This window comes from Paramormyrops kingsleyae, chromosome 4 (genome assembly GCF_048594095.1).
Source record: "Paramormyrops kingsleyae isolate MSU_618 chromosome 4, PKINGS_0.4, whole genome shotgun sequence".
Lineage (NCBI taxonomy): Eukaryota > Metazoa > Chordata > Actinopteri > Osteoglossiformes > Mormyridae > Paramormyrops > Paramormyrops kingsleyae.
The window spans coordinates 38,517,241-38,529,534 of NC_132800.1; the positions used below are offsets into that span (position 1 = coordinate 38,517,241).

At 41.3% G+C, this 12,294-nt stretch overlaps 1 protein-coding gene across 1 annotated transcript in view; it reads left to right on the forward strand.

The window, feature by feature from the left end:
* The window catches only part of LOC111837189 (uncharacterized), a 66,340-nt gene that overhangs the window by 24,471 nt on the left and 29,575 nt on the right, over positions 1–12,294 (forward strand). Inside the window, exons 8-17 of the mRNA XM_072711280.1 lie at positions 1,135–1,308; positions 1,423–1,469; positions 3,713–4,247; positions 4,974–5,085; positions 5,357–5,421; positions 5,627–5,844; positions 6,448–6,674; positions 6,990–7,115; positions 8,678–8,822; positions 9,177–9,212. Coding sequence (XP_072567381.1) covers positions 1,135–1,308; positions 1,423–1,469; positions 3,713–4,247; positions 4,974–5,085; positions 5,357–5,421; positions 5,627–5,844; positions 6,448–6,674; positions 6,990–7,115; positions 8,678–8,822; positions 9,177–9,212 — 1,685 coding nt within the window. The remainder of the gene's footprint in view (positions 1–1,134; positions 1,309–1,422; positions 1,470–3,712; positions 4,248–4,973; positions 5,086–5,356; positions 5,422–5,626; positions 5,845–6,447; positions 6,675–6,989; positions 7,116–8,677; positions 8,823–9,176; positions 9,213–12,294) is intronic.

The window sequence follows — 12,294 nt, forward strand, 5'->3', positions numbered from 1 at the left end:
GAGACCCCCAACCAAGACTTAGGTTCTTTGGTACAATATATTAAGCCAATTGTCACTGATCTGGGGCTCAAGGTTGATGCTGACCTTAAATTTGACTGCCAAATCAGGGCTGTGGTCAAATCTAGTTTTTTTGAGTTGAGGAAGTTGGCTAAAATGAAGCCAATTCTTCCCAAGCAGCATTTTGAGACAGTAATCCATGCCTTTATTGCCACTCGGCTCGATTACTGCAATGTGCTTTACATAGGAGTAGGTGCATCCTATATTACTCAACTTCAAAGGGTGCAAAATGCTGCTGCACGCCATCTGACAGGCACACGGAGATACGATCACATTTCGCCTGTTTTATCAATGCTCCATTGGTTGCCTGTACATTTTGGGATTCAATTTAAAATTCTTTTATTTGCTTTTAAGGCTCTTAATGGTCTACCTCTTTGAGCTGTTACACCCTTACATACCCTCCTGGTCTCTCAGGTCATCTGGCCAGCTGCTCCTGAGTGTGCCTATAACTAAGCGTAAGCTTAGAGGGGACCGCGCTTTCACTGCTGCAGCTCCCAGAATGTGGAATGATCTGCCCTTGCATGTAAGACAGGCTTCTTCTCTGTCTGTTTTTAAATCTCGCCTGAAAACCCATCTCTTTTCTTTGGCTTTCAGTCCCTTGTGAGATGTTGATTTTAGTTTATTTTATTTGATGGTTTATCATCTTATTTTGTATATGCGCTTATTTTATGAACTTTTATTTACCGAATTCTAATTGTTTCATTGTAAATTCTCTGTACAGCACTTTGGTCCAGTGTGGTTGTTTTAAAGTGCTTAATAAATAAAGTTGGTATGGTATGGTATAGACAGTATAGTTTATGTATATACAAGAGAGGCCTGTGTGGTTATAGACAGTATAGCTTATGTATATACAAGAGGGGCCTGTTTGGCTAAAGAGCAGAGATTTGGTTTGATTGGAGGTGGAAAAACTTTATAAGCTGAGAATCCGTTAGTAGGTTTTTTAGTAGGTTAGTAGGGATGTTACTTTTTCCTTGTTTTCCAGTTCAAAAGAATGGTTTTCTTAGCAAATAAATAAGGTGGATTCTTTAGGCAGACTGATTGCTATAATCCTTATAAGTTTTGTCTGTCTCTCTGCAGGCTGTCAGGCTGTAGAGTCACAGAAGAAGGCTGTTCTTCCCTGGCTTCAGCTCTGAGGTCAAACCCCTCACACATGAGAGAGCTGGATCTGAGCTACAATCACCCAGGAGACTTAGGACTGGAGCTGCTCTCTGCTGTACTGGAGGATCCCAGCTGTAAACTGGAGAAGCTGAAGTGAGTACAGAGTGTGTGTCTGACACGCTACAGATACTTATACATGTATGTGAAGAAGAGGCACCAATAAATAAATGGATACAGCAGTACTATGTTATTCTGCTTCTCTTATAGTGTGGATCACAGTGGAGAGTGCAGGACCAGACCAGGCTTACAGAAATGTAAGTGTGTTTGCATATTTTAATTAATAATACCATTAATACCATTTTATGGTTGTATTCATGCAGTTGGTGTGATGCATGTGGCTTTTTGCACTGTTTTGTAGATGGATTTCCATGTTTGTATTTAGGTGAGTTTCTCTGTATGTGACAGTTTAGACAGCATCCAAAGGGAAAAAACAAAACAGATAAAACAAACATCACCAAAAACATACACTACTGGGCCAGAAATGACGTTATGCAAACTTCAGGAACAGAGCTGAAGTATAGGATAGCGATATTATTATTATCATTATTATTATTATTATTGCTGTTGTTGTTGTTAATAATTATTGTAGTATTATTATAATAATTTGTATGATTATATATGTACATGTAAATTTGTGTCCGCATAATGTTAAACATTAAAATAACATTTTATATTTAATGATAGCACTATATAAGTATTATTATTACTGATAATAAATCATAATAATGTATAATAATAATATAGGATAGGATATTACCACTAGGATTATATGGTATCACTGTATAATGTAGGATATGCCACCACTAGGGGGCGCGGAATCACATGACCTCCACAATAGCGTGGAGTGACGTCAGTGCAATCTCCTGTTCGAGCTACCCACATCTCAGAACAAACATGACTGCCTCCATGAACACGTTGCTGTGTGTTGTTGCTTTATATTTTAGCAGATTTGGAGTTTTCCAAATGGAGAAATTGAGATTTTTCCGAGAGACAAACAAGAAACACGAACTAGTCAAACCACATTAAAAGCTTTATAAAATATTTTAGTACATTCATAGCGATATTCTTTTTTTGAACGGTAAATAAACTACAAACAAACCAAGTTGCCATGTTGAAATTACGTCACAGGGGCAACTCGGACAACAAAATCTTGTCCGATTTCAACGTCATAAAAGAGGCGTGGTTCCGAAGGGAAGTGACGTTTTTCGTGACGTTTCGTGACGTTTTCATCCGAGTTCCGACTTGGAGAGAAATAATCGAACGCACCATCAGTAGGCTGGATTATTAAAGTTATGGTGTGTTCGATTATTTCAAATCTCAATTTTTCCATTTTCTCCATTTGGAAAACTCCAAATCTGCTAAAATATAAAGCAACAACACAGCAACGTGTTCATGGAGGCAGCCGTGTTTGTTCCGAGATGTGGGTAGCTCGAACGGGAGATTGTCGGACGTGATGTCACTCAACTTGGAATTTCCGAGTTCCGAGAGAAAAACGATGTTCTCTTTAGTAGCGTCATGTCCGGCCAGGAGTGGATTTTCCAGCCCACAGTAGAGACCTTTCTAGCGGAGTCTGCAGGCAGATGCTCTTGGGCAAACCGGCGCTGATACTCAGGCATGCGTTTCACACTGTCTGACAGTGGCGTCACACTGATCGCGACCTTTAAAGTGAGAAATATACAGTCAGGAAATTTAGCTTTACTAAGTAGTTTCACTCACAAACAAGTCAGATTGGGCGACGACACCTTGAGAAAGTTGAACAAAACAATTCCGACGGAATGTCTCTCAGCAGGTGCAATCAGTTATTCACCACATTCAGTGCCATGCAGCTAAATATTCAGGGCAAATACTGTTCGTGGAGGAGAATTTAAATTCCCAAATTTGCACAAACGTGTGTGCCGGTGTTCTGTCGAAATGAGCTACTTTGTCGAGTTATCCTACCGTAGTGCTAATCGATAGCCCTAACCCTAACTCTTACCCTAACCCTAAACCCCCTAAAACCCTTATCCTAACCCTAACCCAAACCCCTAAAACCTAACCCTAATCCCAAGATGGTGGAACTGCACATGCGCAAAAAGGCTTGATAGGTAGTTCAACTCGTCAGAACACCGGACTCTCTCCTCAGTCTGCAGGCAGCGCTGCTGTGAAGAGGCGTGCGGTTCGAAGGAAGGTTATATTTTAAAGACGCTCACTTTAGTATTAATCTCTGATGCCGTCTTGTGGTAAATATGCTTGTGATGAATGTGTCTGATGAATGTCGCTGCTTTGTAATTTTATTTACCTGTAATTAAGCTGTTAGTTTAGCTCGCGCAGCATTTTGGCGGCTCTTCCTGACATTTCTTGAGCTATTTCATATACTTCAGTTCCCATGTTTCGTTAGGGGAAGCTGTGCTGTTTATATATTGTACAGATAAATACAGTACAGACTAAATGTAAGTGATAAAATGGCAGAGATGCTGGTCTGTCTGATGGTATTAGTGACTCTTCCTCCTGCCTACAGACTCCTGCCAGCTGACACTGGACCTCAACACAGCAAACAGAGAGCTGTCTCTGTCAGAGGGGAACAGGAAGGTGACAGGGGCGGCAGAGGAGCAGCCATATCCTGATCATCCAGAGAGATTTGATGGCTACCCCCAAGTTCTGTGCAGAGAGAGTCTGACTGGCTGCTGTTACTGGGAGGCTGAGTGGGATGGATTTGGGGCCGGGATAGGAGTGACTTATAAAGGAATCAGGAGGAAAGGAAGGAGTGACTGTGAGCTTGGATACAATGACAAGTCATGGAGTCTGTGGTGTTATCCTGACAGTTACTCTGTCTGGCACAATAATAAACAGAGTCTCATACCCATACGGCCCTCAGGCTCCCGCAGAGTAGGAGTGTATCTGGACTGGGGGGCTGGTGCTCTGTCCTTCTACAGCGTCTCCTCTGATGGACTGACCATCCTGCACAGATTCACCTCCTCATTCACTGAGCCCCTCTATCCAGGGTTTTATGTTTATGGAAACTCCTCAGTGTCGCTGGATCTCCTGGCAAAAGGGTAAAATCTCTTCTTTTTAACCTTTATAATCCCTTTTACTCTGAAATGTATGTTTGACAAAAATAAATGCCTGTGTTCAGAGAGCTGAATAAAAATGCAAAATAAGTTTTTCCTCTCTGACTAAAATGTAATCCTGATGAGTGGGGGGGCTTTCCCCCTCCCCTGTATATGTAAATTTTATATCCATCCAACCACTTTTATCCCAACTGGGGTCATGGGGGGGGGCAGAGCCTATCCCAGGAACAATGGGCACAGGCAGGAACCAACCCTGAGCAGCCGCCAACACACCACAGGGCCAACTTAGAGTCGCCAATTAACCTGTCCTGCACACTTTTGGACTGTGGGAGGAAACCGGATCCCCCAGGGGAAACCCACACAAACACAGGGAGAGTGTGCAAACTCCACACAGAAAGGACCTGGTACCAAACCCAGGACCTTCTTGCTGTGAGGCAGTAACACTAACCACTGTGCTGCCCCCTTATAAATTTCCTTGTAACAGATATCTATCCCTCCAGAGACACTAGAAACTTCTGAGGCAGCTTTTTCCAGTGGGGCACCAATAACTGAATCCTTACTCGTTGAGTTTTCCTGCAGTGAGACTGCGTTATAGTGTTTAAAATGGCTTTTCAACCTGCTCTTGAGTTACACAGAGAGGCCTTTGAGAAGTGAAATGTATGGGATGAACATGTGGTTAAGCGTGAATTAATGATGAATTGTTATATGCAGCAGTAATATGGAAGACACAACAGAATTCATGGAGAGTGAGAAGCCTTCATCTCTGCAACATTGTAGAGCCTCCACGTCTGTCACTATTGCCTGTAATTGGATTCAGGAGCTGGTGAGTTGTTTAATTTTTGCTGATGTGGTGAAACAAGTATCGAACAATCAAGGTCAAACGTATGGACTGAACTGAAATATTTAAATTCAACATGCATAATAAGAGGCTATTGCACTGAAGCTGGATACTGTGATAATTTCTGAATCACTGAATGGGATTTAAGGTGACACCAGATCTTGATTGATAACATAAGTCCCCAACCATGAAGATGACAGCACCATCATTTTTAATTAGTCTTGACTCATGAGTGATGATTAGAATTTTTTTTCAGGTATCGGGAAACAAGGACTTATTTATCCCAGATGTGGTGGAACCAAGTAACATGAGAGAATACAGGTAATTCTACTGTGTCTTATGTAACTGAACTTCCACATCACTGTGTGAAGGCTGCAGTTGGATAATGAAGACATCCACCAATCAACTGTCTCATCCAGTGACTTTTAACCACTTAAAATACGAATCACACTCCAGTGCAGAGGATATGATACCATTTAGGGTTCACTGGCAGAGTCTCTCCCCGAACCTTGGTTCTGTGATACAGGTTCCAGGTGGAACATGTTGGAAGGTTCTTCTGCCGCATCACAGGCTTGGGGTTTGTGGTGGAATCAGGCGGGGAGGTGACCTACAGCTTCTGCCCCTGGGAAAAAAAACCCAAGATACCTGGCAGCTGGAGTCTGGCGGGGCCCCATATTAACATCGAGTGTCCCCAAGGGACCCTGAAGGAGCTGCACCTCCCTCACTGTGAGATGTCATTTGCAGGTAAATTTTACAGGCTAATGTGAAGGTTCAGATGCTGCTTACTACACTTGGACAGGATGGTTTACAAATCCTGTGTTACAGTAAGATTGTGACTTGCTTTATTTAAAGGGGCAATTCACATCAAAACCTAAAACGATATGTTTTATTAGGGATTTAGTGCCATCTATCCATATAGTTGTTCTGCTGGAAGGTGCATAGTTTTGGAGATATCAGCTGTAGAAATATCAGGCTTCGGTCAAATAAAATGTGACTGAATTACATTCTTCTGTGGTCTTTAATGCGGCAAAAAAATGCATTTGTAAATTAAATAGTAATGTCTCTAATCAGAAACCTGGTTACTCAGGATAATCTACAGACTTCGTAGTGAGTAGTTTAATGTAGGAATTATTTCCTTCTACCGAACACCATACACCAGTCACACAGCGTCATGAACATTACCTGGGGTGTGGCGTGTGCTAACTGCATGTCCCGTAATGGAGAAATGAAAGCAAAGCAAAATGAAATGAAAGTATCACATTTTCTTAATGAATTAAGTGGAGACTTAGGAATCAAGCTGAAGGCTTCTTACTTCTTCCCATAAGAATCAATCAATTTTGCTTCCAGATGAAAACCTGGCTGTAGCACATGTAACCAAAGACAAAATGGAGATTGTGCAACCACAGGAGGTGACAGACACACATGTGGTCATCAGCATCACCGGCCTCTCTGCTTTTAATGTCATAAAGAGGAAAATATCCCCCAAGGTCCAAGGGCAAGTGCTACTGCTGCTCCGGCCTGTAGAAAAAATCTTGAATGTGTTCTTGCTGCCCCTGAATGTGCCTCCTGACCAGGTGAGCATTTCTATGCCTGATTATTTCACCGGTGCACAGCCACACACACAGTCTCATACCCAGTCACACTGTCTAACCAGCAGAGACACTCTGATAATATTTGAAAGCTCAAAAATCAATACTAACCTCTGGTGTGTTACAACACGTTATGTAATAACTTACACATTATGGGATGAAAACTTGCTACATTTTCTTATTACATAATGAGGTGTGATTGAATCATGCATTGTTATAAGGTTTTTGGTTTTTTGTTAGGTTTATGTAAAACTAAAGTTTTGCTCAGTCATTTCTCATTGTCAATGTTACACAATGCAGGTGCACCAGCAAGAGCAACAGAAACAAAACAGTTTCATTCCTACCAGCTCTATGTGCAAACTCATTTATAATGAGCGGTACAGGATGTCTAGTGACCACGAGGCTGTAAGGAGGATCCAGCCAGAGGTGACGACCCAAACCACAATCAAAGAACACATATTAATACAGTATATCCAATGTCCAACTGACATACAGTACCACTCTAAAGTTTGAGTGCACCAGCTTGAAACCATAATTATCTGTGGTTTAAACTGTATACCCTTGTCTATTAAGAGGGGCGCAGGTCTGTTTTTATGGGCAAGTGTGTCAAAATTGGGTCCAACTACCATGCACTTGTAAGACACAGAGGGGTGAGTGCATGAGTTCTGCATTTGCAGTTACCGCTGTCAGATAAGAGGCTGTCAGTGTCGTGGCCTGGGGTTGCTTTGCTGGTGACAGAGATGATGATCTTTATTAAATCCTTGGTTATCTCAACCAGCATGACTATCACAGCCTATTTCAGAGTAGAGCCTGACCAGTATGTACATTTTATTTCAGATACTGATCAACAATTTAAGGAGCTAAAAATCCCAATAAATAATGATCAATATAATTTTACATGGTGAAAAATTAAAGACAAATAGTTAAAGTGCTTTACTGCTTGGTATGATTTCCCAAACTCAAGAAGCAGCAGAAATATATATCTTATATAAATATAAATCTGTATAACAACCTTAAATCAAGTGAATAACACAAATAAAACAAGTGAATAACTCTCACAATACTGAACTAGTGAGCAATAGCAAGTTGAAAGTACTACTAAGGATCTACTAAACAAAAGCACCTTATGAAGTAACTGTACTCGCACACAAAAACCTGCTTTCAGTCCCAACATTTTTGTGTGATATAATACAAAATTCCGATTCCCATTCGATAAATCTTTTGCCAAACATACCAGTAGTCTCAGGCTTAGACTGGTATGTTATATGCGGTTTCTCTGCATATTCCCCTGTAGGAGAGCTCATTTTCTTAACATAAATGTTTAAAAAGACAAACAGTGCTTTGTTGCTGGGTTTATTTGGTTTTTCCACTCAACACTGATGAATTCATGGAACCTTAATATCAGCCAGTTTTATTGGCCAGTTGATGTACTGGTCTAGCCATATTTCAGAATATCGGTGTTAGGATTACAGCTGAGTGGGCAGTCCTTCATTTTCAAACAAGATAACAACCTAAAATAGACCACAAAACTGTTCAATAACTATCTGGGAAAAAGAGAACACCAGTAAACCTTACACTAATGACTGGGCCTTCCCAGTCTGCAGGCCTCTGTCCCATTAATCCTGTATGGGGTGAAATAGACAGAAGAGTCAAAGCAAAGCAACCAGCAAGCACCCTGAGTCTCTAGGAACGGCTGCAGAAGGGCTAGGAAGACCTCAGGTGATCTCCTGATAAAATCATGATAAAAACCTTGTTTCCCGCAAGTGTACTCAAACTTTTGATTGGTTCACCCTGCATGTTGTAGAAGTTATTTCACATACAAAAGTACAAAATACACTGTGAATTAAATGTAGCAGTTAATGCCCCCAGGGTGGCTCATACCTCCAGGGTTGGGGGTGTGAATCCCACCTCGGCTCTTTGTGAGGAACAGTTCCCACTTTTAAACAGGGTTCAGAACATCACCAGCAATTTCCCCTCTTCACCTCTAGAACAAAGAGTTTGAATACAGTTTTGACCAAACAATCTACCCAACTTTTGAGGTATTTTTGGAACGTGACGAGGGGATGGTGGAGCTGAGTATCTTGGAAGACAGGAGCGGTAAAGACGTGTGGCGGTGCATCATCAATCTCACAGGTGATAACGTACAATTTCTATGTGGAAATAAACAGAAGGGGCTGTGTGAGACCATCAGGACAAGCAAACATGATTAACCACTGGGCAGAGATTCCAGTGTGGGCAGTGTGCACCCCTGATTCTAACTGCTTAATGCTTCAGGCGGATCTAACTTATCAGAGAAAATGCTTCACTGTTCACTGCACTGTGAAAGGCAGGGTTCTGCTGTTTGCTTGATGTCATTTAGAAACAGCAAAGGCCTCATTTAACAGGAATTCACACAAACATCTGGAATAATACCTGACACCATTTCAGGGTAACTAACCAAAAAGCCCTCAAAGAAATCCTTAACCAAGATGGTGTCTCTTCCTTCAGGTGCTGTTTCTCCATCACCATCTAAGACTGATATAGGTAGGTAGGATTTATTACCATGAACACTGGGACAAAAAACCCAAACTGGGTCATTGTTTGGACTCACACAGATGTTGCTGATTGGCAGCATGTCTAATACAGGCATTGGTGTCACTTCCTGCTTTGGTTCGAGGTTCTCCTGCTCAGCCCGTTATACTTTTTCTGATGTCATAGCATTTTTTTTTCAGTCGGCATGAGTGATTGTCTGTCTTTCTTAATAAACAGCGCTAGTGTTAAGGTTGTTATCTCTGACCCTATTGGATACTTTTAAATGATTTAAAATTATTTATATTGTTCTTTTGCATTCACCTATAAATAAAATGTATTATTATTATTATTATTATTATTAAAAAGACCGTTTTAAATGCAAATCTTAACTTAGTGTTTGATTGTACTTGGCACTTTATTATATTAACTATGCATTAATTAAATCAAGTAAAAGTTAAATATGCTATATAAATATACTGGGCTGGGAGTAAAGGACGGGGTCATAGTGAGCTAGTTAATTATGGGGCCGGTGACGGTGAGAGAGCTGTGTGAACATAGGGCATAGACATAGGAAAGGGCGTACACAGTTTACAGAGGCGGCATCACCTGAAGTGACGGTGTCTAACCGCTTTCAGGTGCTTCCAGCTTTAGAGCCGGAAGAGACTGGGGAGGTAAGAGGGTCCTTGGGCACTGAGGAGCCCCCTACCCCCAGGAGGAGAGAGGTTGTGGTAGTAGGGGATTCAATTCTTAGAGGTGTAGATAGTTATGTATGCACCCGTAATAGAGGGTACAGTACGGTGTCTTGCCTGCCTGGTGCCCAGGTAGGGGACCTTCCGAATCGACTGCATAGGCTTTTGGCCCCAGCTGGGGTAGATCCAGTGGTCATGGTATATGTTGGCACCAACCACAATAGGAAAGGGGAGGAGGGCTGTTCTGCAGGATAAATTTAGAAATTGTAGATAAGTTTAGAAGCAGAACATCCATGGTGGTATTCTCTGGAATACTTTCTGTGCCACGTGCGAGTCAGGCTAAGTTAGCTGAGATAAGGGGATTAATCGTGTGGCTAAAATGGTGGTGTAGGAAAGAGGGGTTCAGGTTTATGGGGCACTGGAAGACCTTCTGGAACAGGTGGGACCTGTTCAAGCTGGATGGGTTGCATGTGAACCAGAGGAGAACCAGTGTACTGGGGAGGCGTATTTGTAGAGTAGTTGAGGAATGTTTAAACTAGGGACTGGGGGGGCAGGGAAGTTAGTTATGAATATAGGTGGGGGGAGACAGAAAGCCCCAATAAATATTAAGTGGGCACTGTAAAAGGCCTACCATTTGCGGTCTGTACTTAAACGCTAGGAGTATTACAAACAAAATTCATAAAACTAGATGCAAAAAACTCAAATGGCCTAATTGTCGGGGTTTGTTATAGAGCACCTAATGTAGCTGCAGAGGAAAGCAGAATGTTATATGACGATATCAGGAGTAATAAAAATGATGTGGTGGTTATGGGTAATTTAAATTTACCTGGGATACAGTGGGACACAGTCTCTGGCTCTTCTGTAAATGAACTTGAGATGGTGGAATTAGTACAGGATTGTTTTTTTACTCAGTTTCTTTATAACCCTACCAGGGGAGAAGCCCTTCTTGATCTTGTTTTCCCTAACAACCAGGATAGGATTGGAAAATTAGAGGTTTTAGAACCACTGGACAGTAGTGATCATAACATGGTTAAATTTGAGGTTAATTTTAGTGTCTGGATATAATATGGATGGTTACACCTTGTTCCGTTGAGAGCGGATAGGCAAGAAGGGAGGTGGTGTGGCTAGTTGTGAGGAAGGACCTAGAAAAAAGTGGTGTATCTCTAAGAATTAACATCAGAGGTGTTCAGAGGTATTTTCTATGACTCCTTATGGGCAATGAAGAAACAGGAACTATAGGTAAGATGCCATCAGGACCCTGCGACTTATTTTGAGCTTACTGTAGCTAGGCTTAGTACCACATCAGCCTCAGTTATACACATATTGGTCATAGACGACGCTGTATTTGCACTAGATGGTGGCAGGTCACTTGTGTTCTCTACTGTGAACACCCGTGTAATAAACAGCAAAACTGTTGAAGAGGCATGGAAATTTTTTAAAAGCACATTGTTGCAAGTGCAAGAGGACTTCGTACAGTACCTGTTTCCAGCAAAACTAAATCTAGGAAACTGCAGCCAAGGTGGTTTACTAAGGAAATTAAGAATAAAGTCAGGAGGAAAAGGGCTCTCTTCTACAAATGGAAAATAACTAATGATTTCAGAATAAAGATTCACTAAGAATGTAATGATTATTTTACACGTGTAAGAGGACACAAGTAACTTACCTCCATTTAGTATGAATACAGCATCGTCTATGACCAATATGTGTATAACTGAGGCTGATGTGGTACTAAGCCTAGCTAAGCTCAAAATAAGTCGCAGGGCCCTGATGGCATCTTACCTATAGTTTTAAAAGAGTTGAGGGATACCACTGTACATTTATAATGTTTCTGCAAGTCTTCCAGACTGCATTTTGCAATGTGTATACTTTGATGTAGAATTACAAACTTCACATAAATCTTACATATTTACAAAGTACACTAAGATTAAGATAAGTTTTATGCCAAAACAAATATATATTAAATACTTTGCTATGAATTAAATTTATGATATTGAATGAAATGTGTGACCATGCCCCAGTCAGTGAAAGTGTATTCCCTACCCCAGAGGGTTAAGCTCAAAGCTGCAGGGGCTGTAGGAATTGTAGTAGCTTGGATCGAAAACTGGTTAACTGACTGGAAGCAGCGAGTAGTTATTAGAGGCACAATGTCACAGTGGGCCTGTGTTCATAGTGGGGTACTGCAGGGTTCAATTTTAGGACCACTACTGTTCCTAATTTACATTAATGATATTGACACCAATACATACAGTAAACTGGTTACATTTGCAGACGACATCATGGTGGGTGGTGTAGCAGATACTAAACTAGCAGCACAGAGGCTACAACAAGATCTTGATTTAATTAGCGACTGGGCTGATACTTGGCAGATGAAATTTAACAAATGTAAGGTAATCCATGTAGGGAGC